This window comes from Labrus bergylta, chromosome 1, assembly GCF_963930695.1.
Source record: "Labrus bergylta chromosome 1, fLabBer1.1, whole genome shotgun sequence".
Classification (NCBI taxonomy): Eukaryota; Metazoa; Chordata; class Actinopteri; order Labriformes; family Labridae; genus Labrus; species Labrus bergylta.
In genome coordinates, this window is record NC_089195.1 from 24,959,819 (window position 1) to 24,981,624 (window position 21,806).

Below are 21,806 nucleotides of genomic sequence, written 5' to 3' on the forward strand. Positions count from 1 at the left end.
TGGAATTCGAATTTCCCCCCCCCCCCCCCCCAAAAAAAAGAAAAAGAAAATCTGGGTCTTGCTCGCTCTGAGCAAGCGAAAAGGAGATGAGAGGATGTTTTTAAAGCTGTATTTCTTCACAGAAAAAAAAAGGAAGAAATATAGTAAGGAGTGGGAGTTGGAGGGGGGAGATTTTATTCAGGGCTTAAATCACAGCGACGCCCCTGCTAATGTTTCCGTGGAGTTAGGAAGTCGGAAGTGTTTGCCCTTAAACAGTTCTCTCTTTTTCTCACTCCTCTGACCTTGACAAAGCCTGCTCTGTGGGGGGAAAAAAAGGACCCTCTCAGCACTTAGCCTGTGTACTTACAGAGGGTGGAAGCATGTCAAACTTGATGTAATTTAAGTATGTGGTTTTAACTTATAAGTACAAGTCTTCACTCCTCGTTTGGCAACCATATTTTACAGCTTTAAGAGGGGAAAAAAAAAACAATACAAGCGGGGTACATCCCTCTTCAAGTTTTTTGTTTACATGTGAGCACATGCGGCGATAGCTCCCATTGTTTAGACTAGAGCCTGAAATCTGTTTTGATTGGGTCATGGGTGTATTGTTTTGTGGTTTGGCCAGCTGCTGTAACAGTATGAGGGTCCAGTCTCTTGGAAATTTTGTGATGTCTTCTTCACTTCCTCTCTCTCCCTCTGCCTCTCCCCATGTGGCTCCTCGGGCATTGCGGCTCTTTTTCGGGAATAGACCTCATAAGACACCCCCCCTCGTGAGATGCTTATCTGTGAATGAATGAAAGGCCTCCAGGTAACGCAGGGGGCACAGACGGGAAGAGGACAGTTTGTGTAAAGGAAGCAGTGTTTATTTTTATTTCGCTCAAGTCAAGCCTGGCTATTGTGAAAAGAGGGAAAAAGCTCACCCTCAGCTCGTTTTCTTCTCCCCCTCCTCTTTCACTCATTTTCTGCCTTTCTTTCCTCGCTCCTCCTCTTCCTCTCCTCTCTGTCCTGACGGAGAATATGAGTGGCGGTGGAGGCCTTTGAAGCGAGACCACAGTAGAGGGAGCAGTCATTGTGCCGGCTCTTTGAATCTGCACTCACTCCCCCCCCCCCTTCCCTCTCCCTATTGACACCCCCCTGCCTGCAGCGGCTCAGACTGAGCTGTGCGGGGGCACACGGCCAGACTTCGGCTGCCCGGGCCCCCAGCGATGCCGCCTCAGATGTGGGCATTGCCTCCCTCTACCTCCCCCTCCCCTCCTCCTCCTCATACACCCCTCCTGTACTCCCCCAGTCTCACCCACACATGCCTGAGGTTTTGGGATTTTGGTAACTCCCCTCCTCCCCTTTCGTCCAATCAGACCCCACCCTTCCCTTCTCTCCAAAATGTAACACCCACACCATCTCCCCTCTCTCTCTTTATTTTTTATTTTTTTATTAAGTTTCAGCCCCTCCTGACTGACTTGTGATAGCCCCTCTGGAAAAGACGCTCTCTCTCTCTTGAGCCCGCCTTATGATTGAAGGTTAAAAATTTGAAGGCTTTTTTTTTTTAAAGGGTCGATTTCTTTTATGTTGAATGTCTCCGAGCAGAAAAAAAAAAAAAAGTGCTGACAGTGCAAAGCATTGAGTTTCAAACACTGCTTTGTCTTCCAGGTGCTGTTTTTTTTTTTTAATGGCCTGCTGTTTTATTTTTCCCGTTTGCCTTTAAGAGCCGCCCTGCTGTCGGTGTGTAGAGAGGCGGCTCCTTTGAAAAGGTGTCGCCAAAGCCCGCTGTGTGATCCGGGCCAAGGTCACTGCCAAGACATGCTACGACACCAGACTCTTATTTAAATGTGCGGACGAATACTTTTCTACAGCTCGCAAGTCTGTTAGTCTTACTCAGACTAACATGATGATGTAACGAGGGATTTGCACACGGTGTTTGCAAGATGTCAGATTCATCTACTCAAAAGACCGATAACTGACCGAGACGTTGGTTCTGTTTCTGTGTGATCTAATGAGGTGAAACAGTGATTGTCCTTATAATTTACAAATGCTGAACATCCACTTGTTTCAGCTGCTTTTCTTGTTTCACACGTTTTTCTTATGACATTTGACCTTTTGTTGACTTTTGACATACCAAACTAGGCCTCTGTTCTTTAGTCTTAAAACTTTTTTTTTTTTTTTTTTTGTTATCAAATAGGCATCGAAACGTCAATACACCAACAAATGGCAAATGAATGGATAAAGAAACGGATCATTAGCCTTCCCTTTGAACTCATTTCTGTTAAAGTAGGAGAACATGTTTTTGTTGCTGAACTTTGACCTGCCATTTCCTCTAAGTTAGCTCATTATTCCTATCCATAATAATAACATGAACTCCCTAGTATATTCAGAAAGAAGTCCAAACAGGCAAGAGATATGGTAGGCCAAAAAGTAAAAAAAAAATTAAAATAAATGTAAATAGAGGCCACAATTTGATTTGAAAAGAAAGCAAAATGTCAAATTATGAACCAAACTTTCACTTTTCTTCGGTCCAACTTAGATTTTTCAACATTTGGCACAAACTGTGTGCATGCTTTTGCAGTGCGTGATTAAAAAGTTACGTTTATCTTGTTCATAAAGCTGATCATATGATGACTTTTAAATGAGCTTATTTACCACTGATCCAACCGTCTTATGATCTGACTACACACTTTCACTTTCAGACATCGTTTAATCGTGTCTCCCTCTTCAAGCTCTTACAATTATCATTTATCCCAAATCATGTACCTGATAAAAATGACTCAAGTAAAAATCTCTCTCCTTCTCTCTCTGTGTCCTTCACTCTTTCCCTCTCATTTCTCCTCCAAACCTCCCCTCTCCTCTCTGCCATGGTAAAGTCTGCTCCTCAGTCAGAGCTGGAGACACCTCTCTCAACTTGGCTTATTTTTAGAGTAATTTGTCGGCGGTGTTTTCCTTTTTAATGGCACCAAACGAAACCCCAGAGCTGTGTGTGCGGGGGGAAAGAGAGGGAGCTGAGGAGGAGGTGTGTGTGTGTGTGTGTGTGTGTGGGGGGGGGGGGGTTTGAAGTTAGGGGGGTTATACGGCAGGCGGGCCCCAGCTGCGGGCGCTTTGATTTGGTGAAAGCGGCGATTGAGACGCGAGGCTGTGCCAGTTATCTTAACCTCCCACACTTCAAAAGCTGGGCAAGAACTTGTCCGACTCCCTCCCAACCCCCCCTCTCCCTCCGTCCTGTTGAGGGAAAGGAATTGGGGGAGAGAGAAGAAGGAGGGGAGACTGAACCTACGCTAGCCCTCTGAACAGAGGAGCGTTTCATTTCCTGCGAAAAAAAAGTCCAGCCGGCATTCCTGAGCACTAATATAGAGAGGGAGGAGGAGGAGGAGGAGGAGGAAGGTGAAGGGGAGAGGAGGGGTCAAGTTGCTCCTGAATCCCAGTGTTTGTGTCGGCTGGACCTTGTGAAGAGTTGGCCTGGTCCCCCTTCCTACAACCAACCACCATGCTAGCACACACACACACACACACACACTCCTGCTAATACCACCAAACCTGCACACACACACACACACACACACTCCTGCTAATACCACCAAACCTGCACACACACACACACACACACACACACACACCCACGCACGCACGCACACGCACACTCACACACACGCACGCACTCCTCACCCGCAGCCCCTCAGGCCTCTTCCCCAGGCAGGAAGGCCGGTGCTTTTCATGTCTGTGGTTGGGGGAAGGAAAAAATGCTCCCCAGGAAACAGGGTGCAGAGCCGGGGGTGCGGGCCCGCTTTGAGATCCTGGGATGAAAAGAGCGAGGGCGGCGGAGGTAAATAAAAGCGACAGGGGCTCTCTCTCCTTTCAATCTGTGCTCAGGGTCAGCTCTCCTCAGGGAAAGGTGGCCTCTGTCCCGTTCCCTTTTATCCACATGTGGTAGAGCACTCGGCAGAGAGGGGTGTGTGTGTGTGTGTGTGTGTGTGTGTGTGTGTGTGTGTGTGTGTGTGTGTGTGTGTGTTGAGACTTTAGAGTGTTAAGATGCAGCGAGCAGCAGGGCTCAGCTGACTCCTTCCCTACAAAAACACACTCTTGGCTTTGCCACAAGGGAAAAGCAAACTAATACCGTTTCTTTTCCCCTTTTTCTCGTCTTCACAAAACATCCATCTTTTTGAGTCGCAGGAGGCATCCATCCACCTCTGTCTCTGCCTCTCCACTTTGATCACAGATTCTATTTGATGCTGCTCGGGTCTAAAATAACCCTCCTCGGCTTGTCAATAACTGTAGCTAACTCTGTTATGTTAGCTCGCGCCCCGGATCACGAGGGGGAAGAAGAAGAACGCCTTCATTTCGCAGCTTGACAAACAATTTTCCTGTCAGGGAAAGGGGCCAATTTCATGAAGTCCTGTGAAGTGGATGGAGCAGCAGCTTCAATCTGCACCTGAGACACTTTGGTTCACAATATAACTACCGACATAGCACAATGAACTCTTGCTTGCTGTATCCAAATGGGTCACTGCGGCATGTCGTCCTGTGCGGTGAGCATTTCCTCATCTTGTTTTCCCATCGCCCACCTGCGGCGGCAACCTAAATGTCAACCAGAAGTGCCACAATCAGGCGCTTCGCCCTGAGAGAGTGAGAGGAATGATTCAGGCAGGGGAGGGCAGAGAGAGAGAGAGAGAGAGAGAGAGAGAGCAGCACTGCCAGCTGGGTCACTGCAACCCCGATGTTAAACCAGATCAAAGCTAGACCGGCCCACATCCTGTCGCTGACCTATAACCCCTCTGTAGTTCAGAGCTTTAGCTTCACACTGCTGTGAAGGCTCAAATTCAATCAGCTGTAACACAACGAAACAGAGGAAAACACATTGATAAGGCAGATGTAATGACAGTGTTATTTATCCCTTTCTGAGCGAGGGGGCATGCCTGCGCGGTGAGACACTTCAGAGTCATTATGAGTCATCCTGATAGCGTCTGGTTTTGGTTTGTGTGACGTGAATGCGACCACTGTTTTGGTGTGTGTTACTGATGTGTTTCTAATTATTCCCCCCCCCCCCCGATGAGAAAAAGCAGCTTTTTTTTTTCTTTGTATACAGATGCAGTTACTTCATACTTAGTGTGGTGATTGATGTTTTCATTTTGTTCCTCTCTTTGTTTTGTTTTTTTTCTCCCCATCAGGAGGAAAACGTAGCAACTTCTCCACATGCAAAGCAAAGGCAGCAGCTACGGGCCCTCTGCTCGAGATGGAGGCCTGTTAAGATTCCACGAAGACCCTGAATATCTCCAAACTCAAGCCTCCAGATCTCAGAGGACCCCCCATCCCAACCCCAACTTAACCCTATTCCCATCACAGTCACAGTCACAACCACCACCACCACCAAAAACTCTTCACTGTTTGACCCCCCCCCCCCCCCACCCCCCTCCTGCTGTAAAGACACTGAACTGAAGACAATCATGATTAGTAGGAGCACCCTCACAAAACCACGTCCTCACCCAGAATCCACAAAACCGCAATTAAATGTCTGAATCTTGTCCTTTTCACAATCAGCTTTACCACAATCCGAGGCACTGCACTGAAAAACAGCAGCAATTTGTAAAGTGCGCACAAACTGCACCATCCAAACACCTCTTTCTACGTTTATTGTAATTTATTTGTCACCTCGGTTCGTTTGTACAGTTCATAAGGTCGACATTCACTTCCTCAACACCTTTTCCCCCTTCCCCTTCTCTCTCTCTCTTCCTGGATTTTTGAGACCATTTGGGGTTTCCCACCCGACCGACCAAACACCTCTTTTTAGACTGCACTAAAGGAAGACGGAGGGATCTCATCTTGTCTAAAAAATAAATAAATAAATAAAAAAAAAACGTCCTCAAGGCGCCATTTTGAGTTTGTTGCTGACCAGTCGGTGCAAAAAGGATCAATGTTTTAATTTGCGTTTGGTTTTAGACTGACTTATTTTGAATGCTTTTTTGTATCTTGAACCCTTGTTTCAATTTCTCGGTGTATATTTTAGTGATTTTTTTTATTTTAAATATTGTTTTTTTTTTATATAGTGGTTATATATGAAAATAAGCTTTGGACACAGGAAAGCCATTTTTCTTGTTGAAGCGTCTTGCAGAAAATTGAAACTTAAGGCTTCTTTTGATAACTATTTGTAACAAATAGTGACCTCGAGTCTTGCTCAGATGTAAAATAATGCTCAGTATGTGTACTTTTTAAAAACTGTCAGGATATGTCAATTTTCTTGGTATTTTTGCAGGCAAAATTAGGACAAAGGCGAGAGTGCTAGCTCAGAGGCCTATATTTTATTGTTCTAAAACATGACAAATGAAGCAGATATATATATTTACCCCAGCACTTGGCAGTCTTTCTTTTATTGCAATGGACCTTTTTTTTTTTGTCTTTTCTCTCTCGTAGCTGATAGTGTGGTCTTTAGCCATGTTGTTTATTCCATGCAAGCATCTCTGTAACATTTTGATTTTAATGCTCTATTTTAGTATTACTTGATGAATTCCTTTTTTTTTTTTTATTATCATATTTCGGGTCACTGTCATCTTGGTTTAGCATTTTGCTTCCCAAGTGGTCATATTTGAACTGTTTCAACATGTTTTTGTTTTGTTTTGTAAGAAAAATAAAAAGGCACCATTGGCGCATTTGATCACGTGTGTTATGGTTAAGACCAGAGCTTTAAGTGCCGGATCAACCGTCGGTGTCATCATTTCAGAAAAAAGATGAATGGTGGTGAATAAGAATGTCAAACACATTGAGTCTTTGTGGAGATGTACACAATGCATAGGGTTACATTCAAACAGAATTATTGTGATAATGAAAAAAGAAGCCTTCATCGACCGTTTTAGAAGTGGGTAAAAAGTTGATTTTAAGCGTGAGATTCATCTATGAAAGAACTGTCAGGTAAACAGACTTTAGCTTTATTTAAAAAAAAAAGTACCTTATTGAATTGTTTGAGATGAGCAGCGTTTTGATTAAAGAGCCAAGATCAAAGGGAAATTCTATTCACAGTCCAATCTGGTTTGGGACTTTAAAACGCGGTTATTTCAGGTAAGACAGCGCCCCCTTGTGTTCATTGTGGGTATAAAGTAGATTTTGAACTAAAGAAACCAATCAAGACACACAGACACACTTGTTTCTGTCAGTTTCTCTACAAATCCCAAAATTTAAGAATCTGAACAAAAACTGTTTTTACTGTCTGCTGAAGGAGGAACGCTTCTTGCCTTAAAACTGAATTAAAGATGAGCTTAATTGCCACGCGTTTGATGTTAAAAGTTTAAATCTTGAATACGTTTCAATAAAAATAAAAAATAAAACTTTTTCATATTTACTATTCTGTATTGCTCCTTGCTCCATCTCAAAACAGACTTTATAAAAATGTCCAAACTCGTCTCGCTTTTGTTCAACTCTTACAGCTTATTGGTCCACCTGTTTGATTTACTCAGTAGGACTGAGGGTCGGTCTTTTAATGAGTGTGTTCTTGTGTATATTAAGGACTTGGAAAAAGTTCCAGCCAATGATTAACTGTTGTGTGGGAAAACGCACCTCGAGGGCAGCAAGGTGCTATCAAAGGCACTAAAGAAGAAGCCTGCTCGCTAGTAACCATGAGTTAACACTACAGGTTTTAAATCTTTCAGATCAGATGAGAAGTCATTCATCACCTCTGTAATGTTGAAGGGTGATGCATTTTGTTTGGTCACACTGAAGGTTTATACGATTTAAGTAAACTGTTCTAATCCTCTTGAAAAGAGCCTGTTGTGTTCTCACATCAGCTATCTCGGACTACCTTCAGAAAAAAACACTTTGGGGGGGGCTTGCAGGAGAAACTCTGGATAAAGTCAGAGTGAAAGATTCGGCTGCTTCAGTTCACACAGCTCACCCTGAAAACTTCAGGAGTTTTTTGTAAGTGTCAAAGCAGTGTGTCAAAGCAGTGTGTACATCATCTGAGGTCATATTGAAGAGCTCCTTTATGCTCAACAAGCAATGATTCTGTTCAGCAACTAATATGATTTTGTTATCAATCAGCATCAGTAGAAAAGTAAAAAGAACATTAACACCTTTCACTCATAACAATGACAGACACAGAGTACATAAAAATCTCTATTTAATTAGCTTTGATCAGTTCAGTTTGAAATACTGAGATGTTGTAGTGGACGTCCATAATAATTACACACATAAAAATCGACCTTTAATATAAAAGGCACTGACTGTTTTTCCTTTCACTTTTCTAACGAGTCTCTCTTGGAAAGCTCATTTGTTGAAGTTCTCGTTGGTTAGGGAGGGACGTCTATTCACACAATACATTTTTAAATTACGGTAGATCACTTTTTGCCGTAAAATCCTTCTCCTGTCTTTTTGCCGCATTTTCCCTCTCCCACCAGCCGGTTCAGGTATTCACTTTGGGCAAAGAGGGGGTTGTCGGGGTCCTTCTCGCTCCAACCTGCGATTACAAGAAGAGGCGGGGTTTTTCATGAAGTATAAATTAGAACTATTGCTCCGTCATGCAGCAGATTCATGATTATCCCAGGATGTCACACTTTTTTAATGCCATGTTAACAATGTTTTATATCACACAGTTTTACTCACCATCAATGATGAACTTAATGGTGTCTAGTCCTACATAGTCAGCCAGCTCAAAAGGTCCCATTGGATAGCCTGCACCGAGTTTCATGGCGATGTCAATGTCCTCTTTGGACCCGTGACCTGAGGAAGAAAAGAAAAGATAACCCATGAAGGGCTGCAGGAATAAATCTAACCTAAAACACAATAATATGAAGACACATTTGATGCTATATGCTTAAACATGAATGAGAGTGCAAAGAAATATCTGTGCACACCTCCTTTTAATTCCCTCCGTTCTTCAGTTTACTCTTAAATACCATAAAACACATAATGGCACTTCACTGTGGTAAATAATCCCATTACAGAAACTATACACTCGCATGGTACAACCCAGAATTCAATGCACTTATTTGAGATTTAAACCATTTGATCCACAAACAAGACTCGTCCAGTAAGCAGACAAATGCTGAATGCAAAAATCTAACCTGGGGGCATCGGCCTCACCTGATCTGTCTGAGCGGTTTCACGGCAAAGCACTCAAGCTTTTCCTTTTTTTATTCATATTAAATCATTTTAAAACACCCTATAATACCTTCCCAACGACTTCAAAATGTAGTACTGTCTTGAGATGGTCTGTAACATTCAAACCTTATGTAGTCCACGACAACATGTGGCTACATATGGAATAATTCAAGTGGATGAATACCTATTGAGAGCAAAGCTAGTCAGTATTGCTAAGTGATGCAGCTGGGTGTACATACCTCTTTCATGCAAGCGGACAGCTTCGAGTAAGTACGGAACAAGCAGGCGGTTCACAATGAATCCTGGTGTATCCTGAATAAAGACATGTGGATACTGCTGAGTGGGCTCTCAAATATATTTGAAGACACAACAAACTTATTAGGAGTCGGGAATCAAGTCCTACCTTGCAGGACACAGGTGTTTTTCCAAGCGCTTTGCTGAAGTTCAGGAGGGAATCGAAAGTCTCTTGGCTCGTTGATGGCGTTCCAATTACCTACAAATGATAAGAACTTCAGTGGTTACCAGTGCTGTACAGGCGGGGCTTGTAAAATAGTTTTCAGGATCACTGGCCACACTAATGCAACCATTGGCCCAGGAACATAACTTTTGATTTATAGAATTTCAGTCAAACGTCCGTATCTTTTCTATACTCAACGTACTTGTCCGCATATATCAGCATTGATCAACAGATTTGGCAAAAGATTACATTCTTCCTCTTCCTTCTGTTGTTGTTCTGTCTTTGGTGAATTGCTTTCCTTTAAATGTTGACTTTTGCCCGGCTCTTAGCTGGTTACCAGTCGTTTTAAATACATTTAGCTACAATCCATGTCATTGTGCACAATCCGAGTGCGGTGAGTCCGCTCGCTGGAGTGACAGCAGTGAAGCTGTTGGTGGCAGCTGCCTTTCAAGTATGACAAATGCATGTGGGTGCATCCGTTAAATGTTGAATTCTCTGCTCTGTGAGTTTCAGTATCCCCACTTGCAAAGAAATGACATCAAGTGCTTTTGTATTTAAGATGGACAAACGGATGTGTGGAGCTTTGTATTGACGAGCTGTTGACTCAAATCACAACACTCGTCAACAAGCCGAAAAAAAAGGATATTTTGCCGTCTTGTCCGTCTACGCGAGCGACCGAGAGGAAAGTAGAAACGGGAAGTCGAGGCAAAAACAGCGTGCCAATTTGCGCTGCGTCACTCGTGGGCAGTTAAGACACTTCAATAGGAAACAATAGAATCAGGCTGATTTTAATGCTGACGCTCGCGTCACGAGCTGTTAAAATCACTGATTTCAAACCACTTGATTGTGACTTCATTGTGTCTCATTGACCTCCTGGCTCCATCTCCTGTCTCTCTCACTTGTTGACTGCTGTGCTCCCGTACAGACAACATCATCCAGATCTTAAATCATTGTTATCAAACATGTTGGAAATGAATGGGACACCTCAAATAAGTCTGCACCGTATTAAAGTTGCATCTGTAAAACCATTCCATTACTAAATAAACTGAGCGGACTACACCAAGGCCCCAAATACTTCCACAACTGTCATGAGAGGCGGGTAGAATATAAATCGGTACAAAATTCCAGAAGTCTGAGTTGGCTTGACGTGTATTTTCTGACTTTCTCTCTATGTTTAAGCACTTCCCTGATGTTTTTCCGTGGTAGCAAACTTGTGAACTTGACTTTCAAGGCCTTGTTTGTGTTTATTCCAGCCGAGTGAGACAACATCAAATCTCCAAAACATACATTTCTTGCATATTACGGCTCTAAGTTGTTTTCCTCAATCAAGGAAAGGTGGATGTGAATGAGCTGCAAGACCTTACCTCTACAAGCTTCATCACGGGGACGGGGTTAAAGAAGTGAAGGCCACCAAATCTGTCCAGCCTGCTGGTGGCGCTGGCGATGTCGGATATGGGCAGGGAGGATGTGTTACTGGCAAAGATGGTGTGTCTAAACAAAAGAACAGAAGATAGTAACGTCAAAGACGGCACCAAATATAGTGTGTTAAGACCAGTATTACTACTAAAAATAAGTTCGTTGAGTGTTTTTAAACAGGAAACTTGTATTTGACAACAACACACTCTCTGCACCATAACACCCAAAACCGAGAGTTCAGCGACAGCCTCTTCTGGGTGTTAACTCTTTCTGCAAACATTCTTTCTAAAGACACTTTTAGCTGATAAATGACACAGACACACGTCGGTACTTACGCTGGTGCTGCCTTGTCAAGCACACCAAACAGGTCCTGTTTGATTTTTAGGTTTTCAACAATGGCTTCCAAGACGAGATCAGACGTCTGAGCTGCTTCCCCGGCATCTGTGGAAGTCGACACATTCTGCAGAACTTTCTGGATAAACTCGTCCCCCGCCTGAAACACAGGAACATAATTCATTTAATATATTTTAATCTCTTATATATTCATTTTAAAATCATCTTGAGTTGTATTCCTCTCTGATCTGCTTTGTCTCACCTCTGGTTTCTCAGCAAACTTCTTCTTCACCACTCTTTTGAGGCTCCCTTCGATTCCTTTGACGGCCTTTTTAAGGACGTCTTCGTTTGTGTCCACCAGCGTCACCGAGTGGCCAGTCTGTGCAGCGACCTTTCAGAAGCAAATCAGTTCAAGATTACTAGAAGGGCAGTTGTCAGTGTCTGTGATGTGTAGGTGGATGCAAAGAAGGAGATACTGCTCTCCCTTACCCTTTAAGATATACAGTATAATAATCTTGATTGACTGAAGACAAAAAAAAAAAACCCACAAAAGCATTGTGCATTAGACAACAGGCAATTTCTTATTGCATGTTTGAAAAGGAGTGGGAAGACGATGAATCTCGAGTTAATTGCATAGGCTTCCTTCTTCAATCCTGAATTATGAATAAATAAATAATAAATATGTTATATATATTTATGTAAACTAAATCAACATACAAATATTTATAACCGAATATGTTCTGCAAAATAAAGTTTCCTGAATCGACCCATTATAACTTCTATATTGATTTCTTTAGTCTTCTATAAATAATATTATATTTTTGATTAAAAGGTGTTCTTTTCTTAAAGGTGTCTGTACACAGTCATTACTGTGTTAACAACAACAAGTCTCAGTAACAATGACAGAAAATAACTGACAGCTAGACTCAAGCCAATCTTTATAAAATCCTTCTCAGAAAAAGTCAATAATCATAATAAGACTGTTAGATCCTCGCTACTGTCCAGCCATTCAAACTTAATGTAGAATAATCACAGTGATGTATGACAGACGTGGGGACGACAAACATGCAAAGTAACTCAGAAGCAGACAGTAAGTGCTCATCCTGAGGCTAGCACTTGACTAAAAAACAAACAGTGACAGGGACACCTTGAGGCCAAATTCAGATCTTCAAACATTCCCTGCTTTGAATCTCAGGTGAATCCTCCTTTAACATTTCCTGGTTACGTCAGAGAAAAACAGCAAAACACTGAAACTCCTGTCACACCTGTTTATTTGTTGTTGTTGTTGCTGGCATTGCATTTTAAATAGCCTTTAGTTCTTCATGACTGTGGGATTCCTCTCAACATTTGATAACTTGTCTTTGTATTTTTTTTTTTTGTAACTTTTGCACACAACTTTTTAAAACCGGGGTTGTAAGACTTTATCTCCACATACTTCCTTGTTAGCTGTGGCTGTGATTGGTTACCTGGCTGCTAAACACTGTCTGGAAAAAAAACAAACTATTTCATTATTTTAATGAAAAAGCTTCAATGGCGGATCATACTGGGGCGACACAACATGGTAATACAGCATGCATAGGCTACTTTAAAGCACGTAGCGCCTGCTCTGATTCATATCATGTGAGCTAGTTAGCTCATAATAGCTACAAAATAAGCTAACAGCTAGTAAAGAAGGAGCTAAAGGGAGTTTCTTCGCCTACCTGTGCAATTCCTGCCCCCATCTGTCCACTTCCGATGATTGTTACGTGCTTAATAACAACATTTCTGACAGCCGAAGACGAAAAGCTTCTGCAGACTCGGTGCGTGAAGAAAGCCATCGTGAACGACCTGCTCGTCTGAAGCCTACAGGACAGAAACAACAGCCCCGGGACACACACGAAGTGGAAGAAGGTCAAACTCGACGGTCACGTGGTATTCTTCAATGACCTTTCACACACATACTATGAATAATATTTGCTCAGGGGTTACATTTTAATGGTAGTAAATACCATATAGCCTACTCAAAGGTGACTTTTATTACAAGCTTTAGAAACAAAAAAAAAATTGTCTCACCTGAACAACCTATTTGAGCAAATATGAGATGAGATGAGATTCAACTTTATTGTCATTACACATATACAAGTATAGAGTAACGAAATGAGGTTTGGCATCTCACCAGAAGTGCAAATAAGCAGAAAGTGCAAGAGTCTGTGCTATGTACAGTAATTACAAAATTTATAGATGTAGACTAAAAAAAGTGAATTATTAGGAATATCTGGATGGCTGGATTAATGGGATGCTATAAATATAAATAAATTCTATAAATAAGTAATGCTACAAAATAAGTGTGTTTTTAGGATTATAATATACAGATTAAGGTGCAGTGAGCATGCTATACTAATAATATACAGATTAAGGTGCAGTGAGCATGCTATACTAGTTTACAGATAATATAAAGAATATGGACATAATATGAACATACTATAATACAATAATACAGATGGATGAGAGATGTGTGTGTGTGACCAGGAGGAGTGGTGGGGGGATGATGGGTGTGAGGTGATATGCAGGGGAAAGGGGGGGGGTCAGCAGGGTGCGGAGAGAGAGAGGGAGAGAGAGAGAGAGACAGAGTTCAGAGTTCGGGGGGTAGAGTTCAGTAGAGAAACAGCTCTGGGGAAAAAGCTGTTCCTCAGTCTGCTGGTTAAATATGATCAATTAGCAGTTCACAGTGGACAAAATACTCGAGCTGAAGTACAAAAAACAGCAGACTTCTAATATTGAAGGGTTTCTGCATGCAGGGGGCCATTGCCAGTGATATAAAACTATGTGTCAAGGTTGTGGGAAAACAAGGAGGTGTGGAGTCAAGTGCAGAATAACAAAAACTATTTTTTTTTTAAACAAAAACTTACTATCAAAATCCAACACGAAAAACCAAAGAGCCATGAAAAAGCACAAGGAGACACTAGTAAACTGACAACTGACATACAACTAACAATGAACTGACACAGAGGGCAAGAAACACAGAGACTAAATAGACATGGGGGGTAATCAGACACAGGTGAGACCAACGACACAGGTGAAGACAATCAGGGCAATCAACACTGGAGGGAAACACACAGAGGAAGGACAAGAAACACTGAGGACAAATGTATAAAATATATATATATAATGACAAATATATGAAACACTGAGAACAGAGAGGGACACAAGGATATGAAATTACAAAATAACACAGGAAACACTGAAGACTAAACTATGAAACATTATGACAAAAACACATAAGGGAAACAAGCAACACTAGGATAAACAGGAGAAATTAAAACATGGAAACCTAAACTCTGAAATACAAAACTAAATAAGACCAAATCAGGACACTATGAACAATTAAAACACTTCAATCTTAACGTTATTGCAGCAGTCAGAGATAGAACCAGTTTTATTTTTATTTGGGATAGGCTACCCTTTGTTGAATGCTTCTTTGAATGTCACTATTAATAAAGTCTCTCGTTCATAATATTAGTTTGAGCTAAAATATATAACTATAAAAAATTAGTCATTACCCAACAAAAATGAACCCACCTTTTGATATTGATGTTTGTAAACTTGTATCTACATAAGCACAATTGGGGGCTGCAATAGCTCAGTAGAGATATACGGACTTGGGTTGGGGAACCGGAGGGTTGCTGGAGCGGCTCAAAATCGGCAAAATAATCACTTGATTGCTATAAACTCTCTGTAACTTCACAACTGACCACCTTCAAACTCTCCCTTAGTTGCCTTTATGTCCTATGTCTCATTAAAAATAATTGTCCTGGTTTTCTGCTGCAGAGAGTAACTTCTTAGGGCTGATGGTGATCTTTGATTCTGGTAACATGCTGACAAATGAAAACAAAGGATGGATGTAAGGTTGAAAATCCACATTAATTGTAAATATGCTAGTCCAGAAGTCCAAGCCTGCAGACAGGCTATCTCTGAATGTAAAGAAGTATTTGATAAGACAATAGGTAACGTCCCTCAAACTGATCTGAATTCTAGATAATACATTATGTATGGCTTGAAGAGACCAAAGTGCTTGTTTATTATATGTAGCTCTAGTGATAGTTTAGCCAGGAAGATTATATATTCTGCATGCAGGTTTTATTGTTCATTCTCACATGCACTCCTCCAGGCAAACTGTAATCATCAGCTGTTCTCGTCACCTGGTTATGTCTCTCCAACAGCACTGCTCCATCTTCTCATCAACCCCAGTCTTCACAGTTCAGCTTCTTCATCCCATACGACCAGATGACATCATCAGCTAACGCCTCCCCCAGTGTCTGGATTCCACCGGGGAGATAGATCTTGCTGCCTTTCAGGGCAGACATTGTCGATCACCCTTCCTACCTGTAGCGTTCAAGCACCAAAGATTCTCTGCCAATAATTCAATGTCACATATGTAAAATGAATATTTATTTGATTCATTTACTTGTCTCTCCAGATTAAAGTACCTTATAAACATCACTAGTATGCCCCCTGCAGCAGTAAAATAACACTATTTACTTGTCTATTAACTTTGATATACTGACTTTAATTTAATAAATAAAGCCTTTTAGGAGTGAACGTAACAGTCACTCTAGAGCAGCAATTCAAATGAACTCTGGCTTATTCCTATAAACACTTTTTTAATTATGACAAAAGATTTATTATAACTTTTTAATTGATTTCCAGGCTATAACAAATCACATTGTTAAATAACAACAACCTAACACTCAAAAGTATTAAGTGTGTAGGTTAAGTGTTCGTGTTAAAAAGAAAACAACAACATGCATTTATACAAGATAAGTTGAGGTATTTATTATTAGAATAACGTTTTTATTGAAATGCTGTCAGAAAATCACCCATGTCTGTAAGTCTGTAAGGAAATATATATATTTACACTCTTGGGCCGAAAAGCCGAAATGTGTCTTCACATAATGCCCTGATATTAGACATGTCATAATCAGATAATGTGTGGGGGGAGTTACAAACTATAATACATATTTATATAACACTACATGAAAATCCCTTCTGGCATTTAATACTGACCTTTATTTTAAGTGGCTCATAAACATTAATTATCAACAGAAATGTGTACATGACTAAACTAATCATCACTTGATTATCAAGTTATTATTCAAATAAACGTCTGCTGGTATGAGTTTCTTAAACGCATCACACATTTAATACCCACTATAAGCTACTGCTTCGGATTGCAGCCATCTCTGATACATATTTTGAAATGTTTTGGACTGAAGGATTGCTTCAATATTCATAAATTAATTGATACCAACCTTAAAACAAACCATCTGAGTTGCCAACATTTTAAAATGAAATTGAGTGTAGGTATTGTGTTAGTGGGAGGGGTGGGGGTTGGAAGGTATGTGTATATATGAATTAACTTTACATCTATGTGGGTGTGTAGATCAGTAAGCATGTTCTACATATATTTTTTATCATGTTATGTATTTTATATTGAAGGCCTTTTCAGGGACAGGCATTGGAAATGAGCATTAGCTATAAATGCTGTGGTGCAGTGCATTGTAAAATTGTTATTCAGTTCTCCATGTATAGGGTTAGGGTTAGGGTTAGATGCCAAATAAACCAAGAAAATAAAACAATATTAAAAATGAAATATAATGTGCAGCCACAATATGCATTAGAATAATAATGCATATTGTCCACAGACTAAATACTCTCTCCAGGAGACCTTTGAAAACATCTTTGCACTTCTGGAAAGATTTACATAGCACAAAGTCAGAGAATATCTCTGTTAAAACCAAGGCTTTCACTGTTTCAGCTACGTGGTATTACACACACAGTGTATGAGCAGGGAGCCAGCGTCAGGCCGAATCGACCACGCAGTGTAGGCTGAGGCGTTCCCTCTGGGAGTCTGAATTTGAAGGCCTGCAGTAAGCTGGTAACAGTCAGGAACATCTCCATCTTTGCCAGCTGTTCACCCATGCACACTCTGCGTCCTGAAGGAAACAGGAGTACATCAGTTAATCAGCGATTACTTGATTTATAGAATCAATGGCTCTGTTAATAAACCACTATTAGTGAGGAATGGCATACCAATTCCAAATGGTATAAAGTACTCCCTCCTTAGCAAATTTCCGTCATCATCCAAGAAGCGGTCTGGGTTGAAAGTGTCTGGATCGTCCCACACAGTGGGATCTCTGTGGACAGACCACAGGTTGGGCACAACAACAGTTCCTTTGGGAATACTGTAGCCTCTAAACTCTGAACGGGAGGGAAAACATATCATAAAATGCCTTCACCACTGAAGCTTAAATGCTTAAATGTAAATATATCATCTAACACTTGAAAAATGAAGGGTCACATTTTTCAGTGTACCTGTTGTCTCTGAGGCCATGTGAGGAATCCCGAGAGGAACCACTACAGCCAATCTCTGCACCTCCATGATGGTGGCTTCAGTAAAAGGTAAACTTCCCTTATCAGTCAAAGATGGGACCCGACGTGTGCCCACCACTTTGTCGATCTCTGCCTGGACTCTGTCTGAAATCAAAACAGAGGAAGCAAAGCAACCTTGAGCTGGTAGTTTCTGCATGATCAATTAAGTCTTCACCTCCACAAATAAGCACAGCAAAAGCAGATCAAAATATCTTCAGAGCACAAGAAAGCGGTAGTGTAAGTGAAGTTGTGAAACAAGTGAAGAAGTGGTTAAAAGCATCATCGTTACAGACATTTTGATGTCCAAAAACCAGGAAGTGTTATAGCTGTGGGTTCTCTCAGAAGATTTCCAATTCCTTTTTTTACTTATCTAAAAAAAAAAAAAACTGGCCCCATGGTTTATGAGCCTGAAAACATTTCACTTTCAGTTCAAAATAAATCCCCCACGTCAGTATCTAAATGATCAACTCTGAAACTCTACGATGCTGTGAATCTTAAATTATATTTTACATTCAGAAAATACAGATCATATTACCAAAGCTTCTCCTAGATGTCATTGTGATGGTCATTTTCTTTTCAAGCACACAGGTGCTAATAAGTATGACAAGAGCATGTATGCAGTCTGCAAAATCATGGACTGAACAGCCTGCTGCTTACGTTTACCTTGGATATCAGTGTTTAAGACCAAGTAGAGTAGAACCCACAGAACGGAGTTAGCTGTGGTGTCAGTGCCAGCGATGAAGAGATCTCCGATTATATAAAAGAGATAATCTTCAGTGAAACTGCTATCCAGGTTTCCAGCAGCCTGCTGAGCCAACATCTCGATCAGGTACATGTCTGTCAGATCCCTGGGGTTTTTAGGATCTAATGTTTCTCTGTGTGTCGCAATAAACCTCTTAAGAAACGCTGTCATGTCTCCTTCCACCTGCCGTAACTCTTTAAAGACCCCAAAAGGCAAATAGTACAGCAGTGGAAAGACGTTGATGAGGACAGCGGGGCTGTTCACACAGATTTCCAGCCCTCTATCCATCAGGTCCAGCATGCCGCGAAACTCGAGGTCTTCGTGGTGGAAGCGCTGGCCCAGGATTAGAGAGCATATAACATTTGACACAGCGTGGCTGATCAGCGGGGCCGGGTCCACACCGGCACCATCAGACTCCTCGTTCAGTCTCAGCAGCTCAGCTTTGATGGTGTCCAGGCCCTGCACGATGCAAGGCTCCAAGCTCAACTTCCCCAGGCCGAACTTTCGGAGTGTGGCGTGACAGAACTTGCGCTGCTTCTTCCACACGGGCCCATAAGGAGCGAAGACTATTCCTAAATTGAAACAGAAAGGGATGCATTCAACTCAGGTTTAGCAAAGAAAACACTTAGTCCATGGTTCATTTAGTCACTGTTAAATCTTATCTTTAGGACTGCCACATGTAACATAATTGCAAAGAAAAACTTCACAGCAGGCTATCTGTAATGATCCTACCCAAACGCTACTGGCAATGCTGTCCTTAAAGTGGGTAAAAAATATTTAATGCCACCTTTATGTCAGATGGTAAAAGGACGAAGACAGACAGGGGATGGCATGTAGCAAGAGGAAGAGAAATGACTGGTGTTAGAGCTCTCGTGTCTTAACCAGGTGAGCTACCTGTGTTCTTGGACATATAGCCTACTTACTCTGTCCATCAAACCTCTCAATTTTATCTCTGCCAGTTGTAACCATGACACTTTTAAATCTGTCAAATCAAGGGTGTTACTTTTAGCTCTTTAATGAATATCCCCGCTGTTAGTAAAATGAGCCTCTCTTAATCCATCAGTTAATCATCTTAATTCATAGTCACAACAAAAGTTATCCCATGACACTTTTAGTAGCCGATCTAAGCTGTACTTGTGTTTGATAATTTACAGAGACCCACAGTTAGTCAGCAATCAGCAAGCACTTGGCAACAGTTGCATGGAAAATGTCCTTCTCCTCTTCATAGACAGAAGCCTCGAGCAGAACTAGACTCATTTGTGAACAGCCATCTTCTGCCGCCACTAAAGGTTACAACAGCATGTGTGACAGTTTACACTCACACTAAGTGCAGCTTTGTGACAAATGCCAACCATCGACCTTGGTCTCTTTCGTTGTATACAGGCATGAAAATAACGTGAACAGACACACTCATGTTACATAAGAAACAGTCCTCTGTAACAGGAGGACACAACCCCTTCAAGTAAACCAAGTAAAACATTCAGTGATTGCTTGAAAGCTGGAAAACATTCACGTCTCATATAAGTACATCCTTTAATAATACAGCTGTGAACAACAATCGTCACAGTTGATAACCAGCCGCAGACTGCGTGTGACTGAGGATGGTTTTGTCTTGTTTTTGGGATTAGTCTTTTTTTTTTTTCAGGATGTCAGATGTTAATCAAGTGATTCAAAGAGGAAACACATTCCTCCGCCTTGATTACTGTCTGTATTCTCTTTTTCCCATTTTTTTTTTCTCCTTCAATATAAACAGAGATATAAACGCTTCCTGCACTTTTCGTTACGCAATTGGATCATACAACAATAATACACGATATGGGGCAACCTTATGAAGCCACTTTATTGCTATGATTAGCAGGAATCCCTTTTGTTTGACGGCACACGAGTTGTTTTGATTTCATCAGGAGCTCTTTAGACTATATTACAGAATACAATTCTATTGTGTCTTGTTGTTAAGTCTTAATCTATTGTTTGTGGCCACCTCCTCCCACACACACATCCACAGGGCCCCATTGTACCAGGTCGCCCTGAAATCCTGGCTGCACTAGTTTCCTGTTAGGGGCTGGTGACAGCATAGGGTCAAGTGAAAAGTCAAATAACTTGCTTTTAAGTTGAGATAACAGTCTAACGAAGATACAAATAACATATTTTAATGTTTGGTGTACTTGCTTAAAAAATGACAGACTTTCATATACATACCTTTTGAATTTTTGTTTCAATTTCCAATTGCCGCCTAAACTACATGTGTGTTTAAGTGTGAAAAATTCAAAAATTGAAAATGGTATTGATAAAAACTTTGCATAATTGAAACTAATAACTATCTGTGAACATCCTGTCCAAATTTGGTGAAATTCTGATTCTGATTCCCAGAGATACATGTGATAAGGCTAAAAAGGCCTAATTTGACCTATTTTCGTTTTTTGGTAAGATGCATAAAACATCCAAAAAAGGTTATTTTGCAGTAAAATATTTTTATACAACCATCCGTTTTCATAAACTAGACATGTTCAAGTTGTGAAAAAATATATGGTTGTGCTTTGTTCTACCTCGGGTAGGGGTATCTCAACTTTTAGGGTCCCCAAGTTCCTCTACTATCAATAAACACCACTGAACTAAACATATTGCTGGGCTTCTTGGGGGCTGTATTCGTTTTGCTGGGTTCACCTAAGTGAAAACAATATCTTCTTTTGGCTTTATCCGTTCTGTTAAGTCACAGTGAAATGAGTTGTAATGGTTCTTTAATGCACACAGAAAATGCCTACCTTTGCGTTTGGTCATGATTGATATCGCAGGGATGTCGGGTCTGTCCGAGAACACCTCGGGGTGATTTGAGAAAGCATCCCTGATCACATCATAGCCATTAAGCACAACGTGCAGCTGACTCCCTACAAACAGGCTGTAGATGTTGCCGTAAAGCTTGTTTAGTTCCGTTAAAGCAGCCACCGGGCTTTTGTCACTGCTGGCTGACTCTTGTCCAAACCTCCTCTGGATGAAAGACGGGATGAGGAAGCCGCCGAAGTTACCCACAAGAGGCCACGGCTTCGGACCTGGTGGAATATTTGAGAGGTGTCGTCGTTTCTGATAAAAACGAACTAAACAGTACACTATGAAGAACACTGTGAAAGCTAAAATGTTGACATTTGACAACACGGAGCTGAAAGAGTGTGGTAGCGACATCATAGTGTCAAAGCAAATAAACCAAAGTCGGTGAGCTGCTGTTTCTATCCCATTTGTTGACTATTATAAAGATGCCACCAAAACCTTCAGACCGGTTATAAGAGCTTCACATCAGCGCACACTCTTCCTGTGTTGTTGTTGTGAAACCGCACGTGACAATGTGGTACCGTTATTGGATTTCGATTGGCCGACAGCTGAGCACCTCGACGCGCTGTGATTGGTGCATTT

The 21,806-nt window shown here is 41.3% G+C and overlaps 3 protein-coding genes across 14 annotated transcripts in view; 1 reads left to right on the plus strand and 2 right to left on the minus strand.

Moving 5' to 3' along the window:
• The window catches only part of lef1 (lymphoid enhancer-binding factor 1), a 46,601-nt gene extending 39,991 nt beyond the window's left edge, over positions 1 to 6,610 (plus strand). For all 11 annotated transcript variants that reach the window (XM_065957474.1, XM_065957442.1, XM_065957464.1 and 8 more), the window contains one exon: positions 5,130 to 6,610. Coding sequence is in view for 4 of the 11 variants with exons in the window: in XM_065957442.1 (XP_065813514.1) it covers positions 5,130 to 5,209 (80 nt within the window). In the remaining 7 variants the exon portion in view is untranslated. The remainder of the gene's footprint in view (positions 1 to 5,129) is intronic.
• A 1,438-nt stretch (positions 6,611 to 8,048) lies between these two features.
• On the minus strand, positions 8,049 to 13,139 carry hadh (hydroxyacyl-CoA dehydrogenase). The gene is made up of 8 exons (XM_020628593.3): positions 12,952 to 13,139; positions 11,514 to 11,642; positions 11,254 to 11,411; positions 10,867 to 10,993; positions 9,449 to 9,538; positions 9,285 to 9,357; positions 8,548 to 8,664; positions 8,049 to 8,401 (listed from the first exon to the last, which is right to left on the minus strand). The coding sequence occupies exons 1-8, from the start codon at positions 13,066 to 13,068 to the stop codon at positions 8,283 to 8,285; spliced, it is 930 nt and encodes a 309-aa protein (XP_020484249.2). The 5' UTR covers positions 13,069 to 13,139; the 3' UTR covers positions 8,049 to 8,282.
• A 2,921-nt stretch (positions 13,140 to 16,060) lies between these two features.
• Positions 16,061 to 21,722, minus strand: cyp2u1 (cytochrome P450, family 2, subfamily U, polypeptide 1). Of its 2 annotated transcripts, none has more exons than XM_020628884.3 (5): positions 21,164 to 21,720; positions 18,323 to 18,973; positions 17,603 to 17,764; positions 17,321 to 17,488; positions 16,061 to 17,223 (listed from the first exon to the last, which is right to left on the minus strand). In XM_020628884.3, the coding sequence occupies exons 1-5, from the start codon at positions 21,579 to 21,581 to the stop codon at positions 17,042 to 17,044; spliced, it is 1,581 nt and encodes a 526-aa protein (XP_020484540.2). In that variant the 5' UTR covers positions 21,582 to 21,720; the 3' UTR covers positions 16,061 to 17,041. The 2 variants fall into 2 exon arrangements, with proteins under 2 accessions (XP_020484540.2, XP_065813483.1); XM_065957411.1 differs by having other exon boundaries at positions 17,084 to 17,223; positions 17,321 to 17,424; positions 21,164 to 21,722.
• Positions 21,723 to 21,806: the final 84 nt, after the last annotated feature.

Bases quoted from the DNA above. Each gene is read 5' to 3' on its own strand.
- hadh (XM_020628593.3), bottom strand. From the start codon at position 13,068: ATGGCTTTCTTCACGCACCGAGTCTGCAGAAGCTTTTCGTCTTCGGCT. The intron at 9,358-9,448 runs GTAGGACTTGAT...GTCTTTATTCAG, and splicing joins AAACACCTGTGTCCTGCAAG to GATACACCAGGATTCATTGT. The intron at 8,402-8,547 runs GTGAGTAAAACT...TTGTAATCGCAG, and splicing joins CATTAAGTTCATCATTGATG to GTTGGAGCGAGAAGGACCCC.
- cyp2u1 (XM_020628884.3), bottom strand. From the start codon at position 21,581: ATGATGTCGCTACCACACTCTTTCAGCTCCGTGTTGTCAAATGTCAAC. The intron at 18,974-21,163 runs GTAGGCATTTTC...GTTTCAATTTAG, and splicing joins AATCATGACCAAACGCAAAG to GAATAGTCTTCGCTCCTTAT. The intron at 17,224-17,320 runs GTATGCCATTCC...TGTTTCCTTCAG, and splicing joins CTTTATACCATTTGGAATTG to GACGCAGAGTGTGCATGGGT.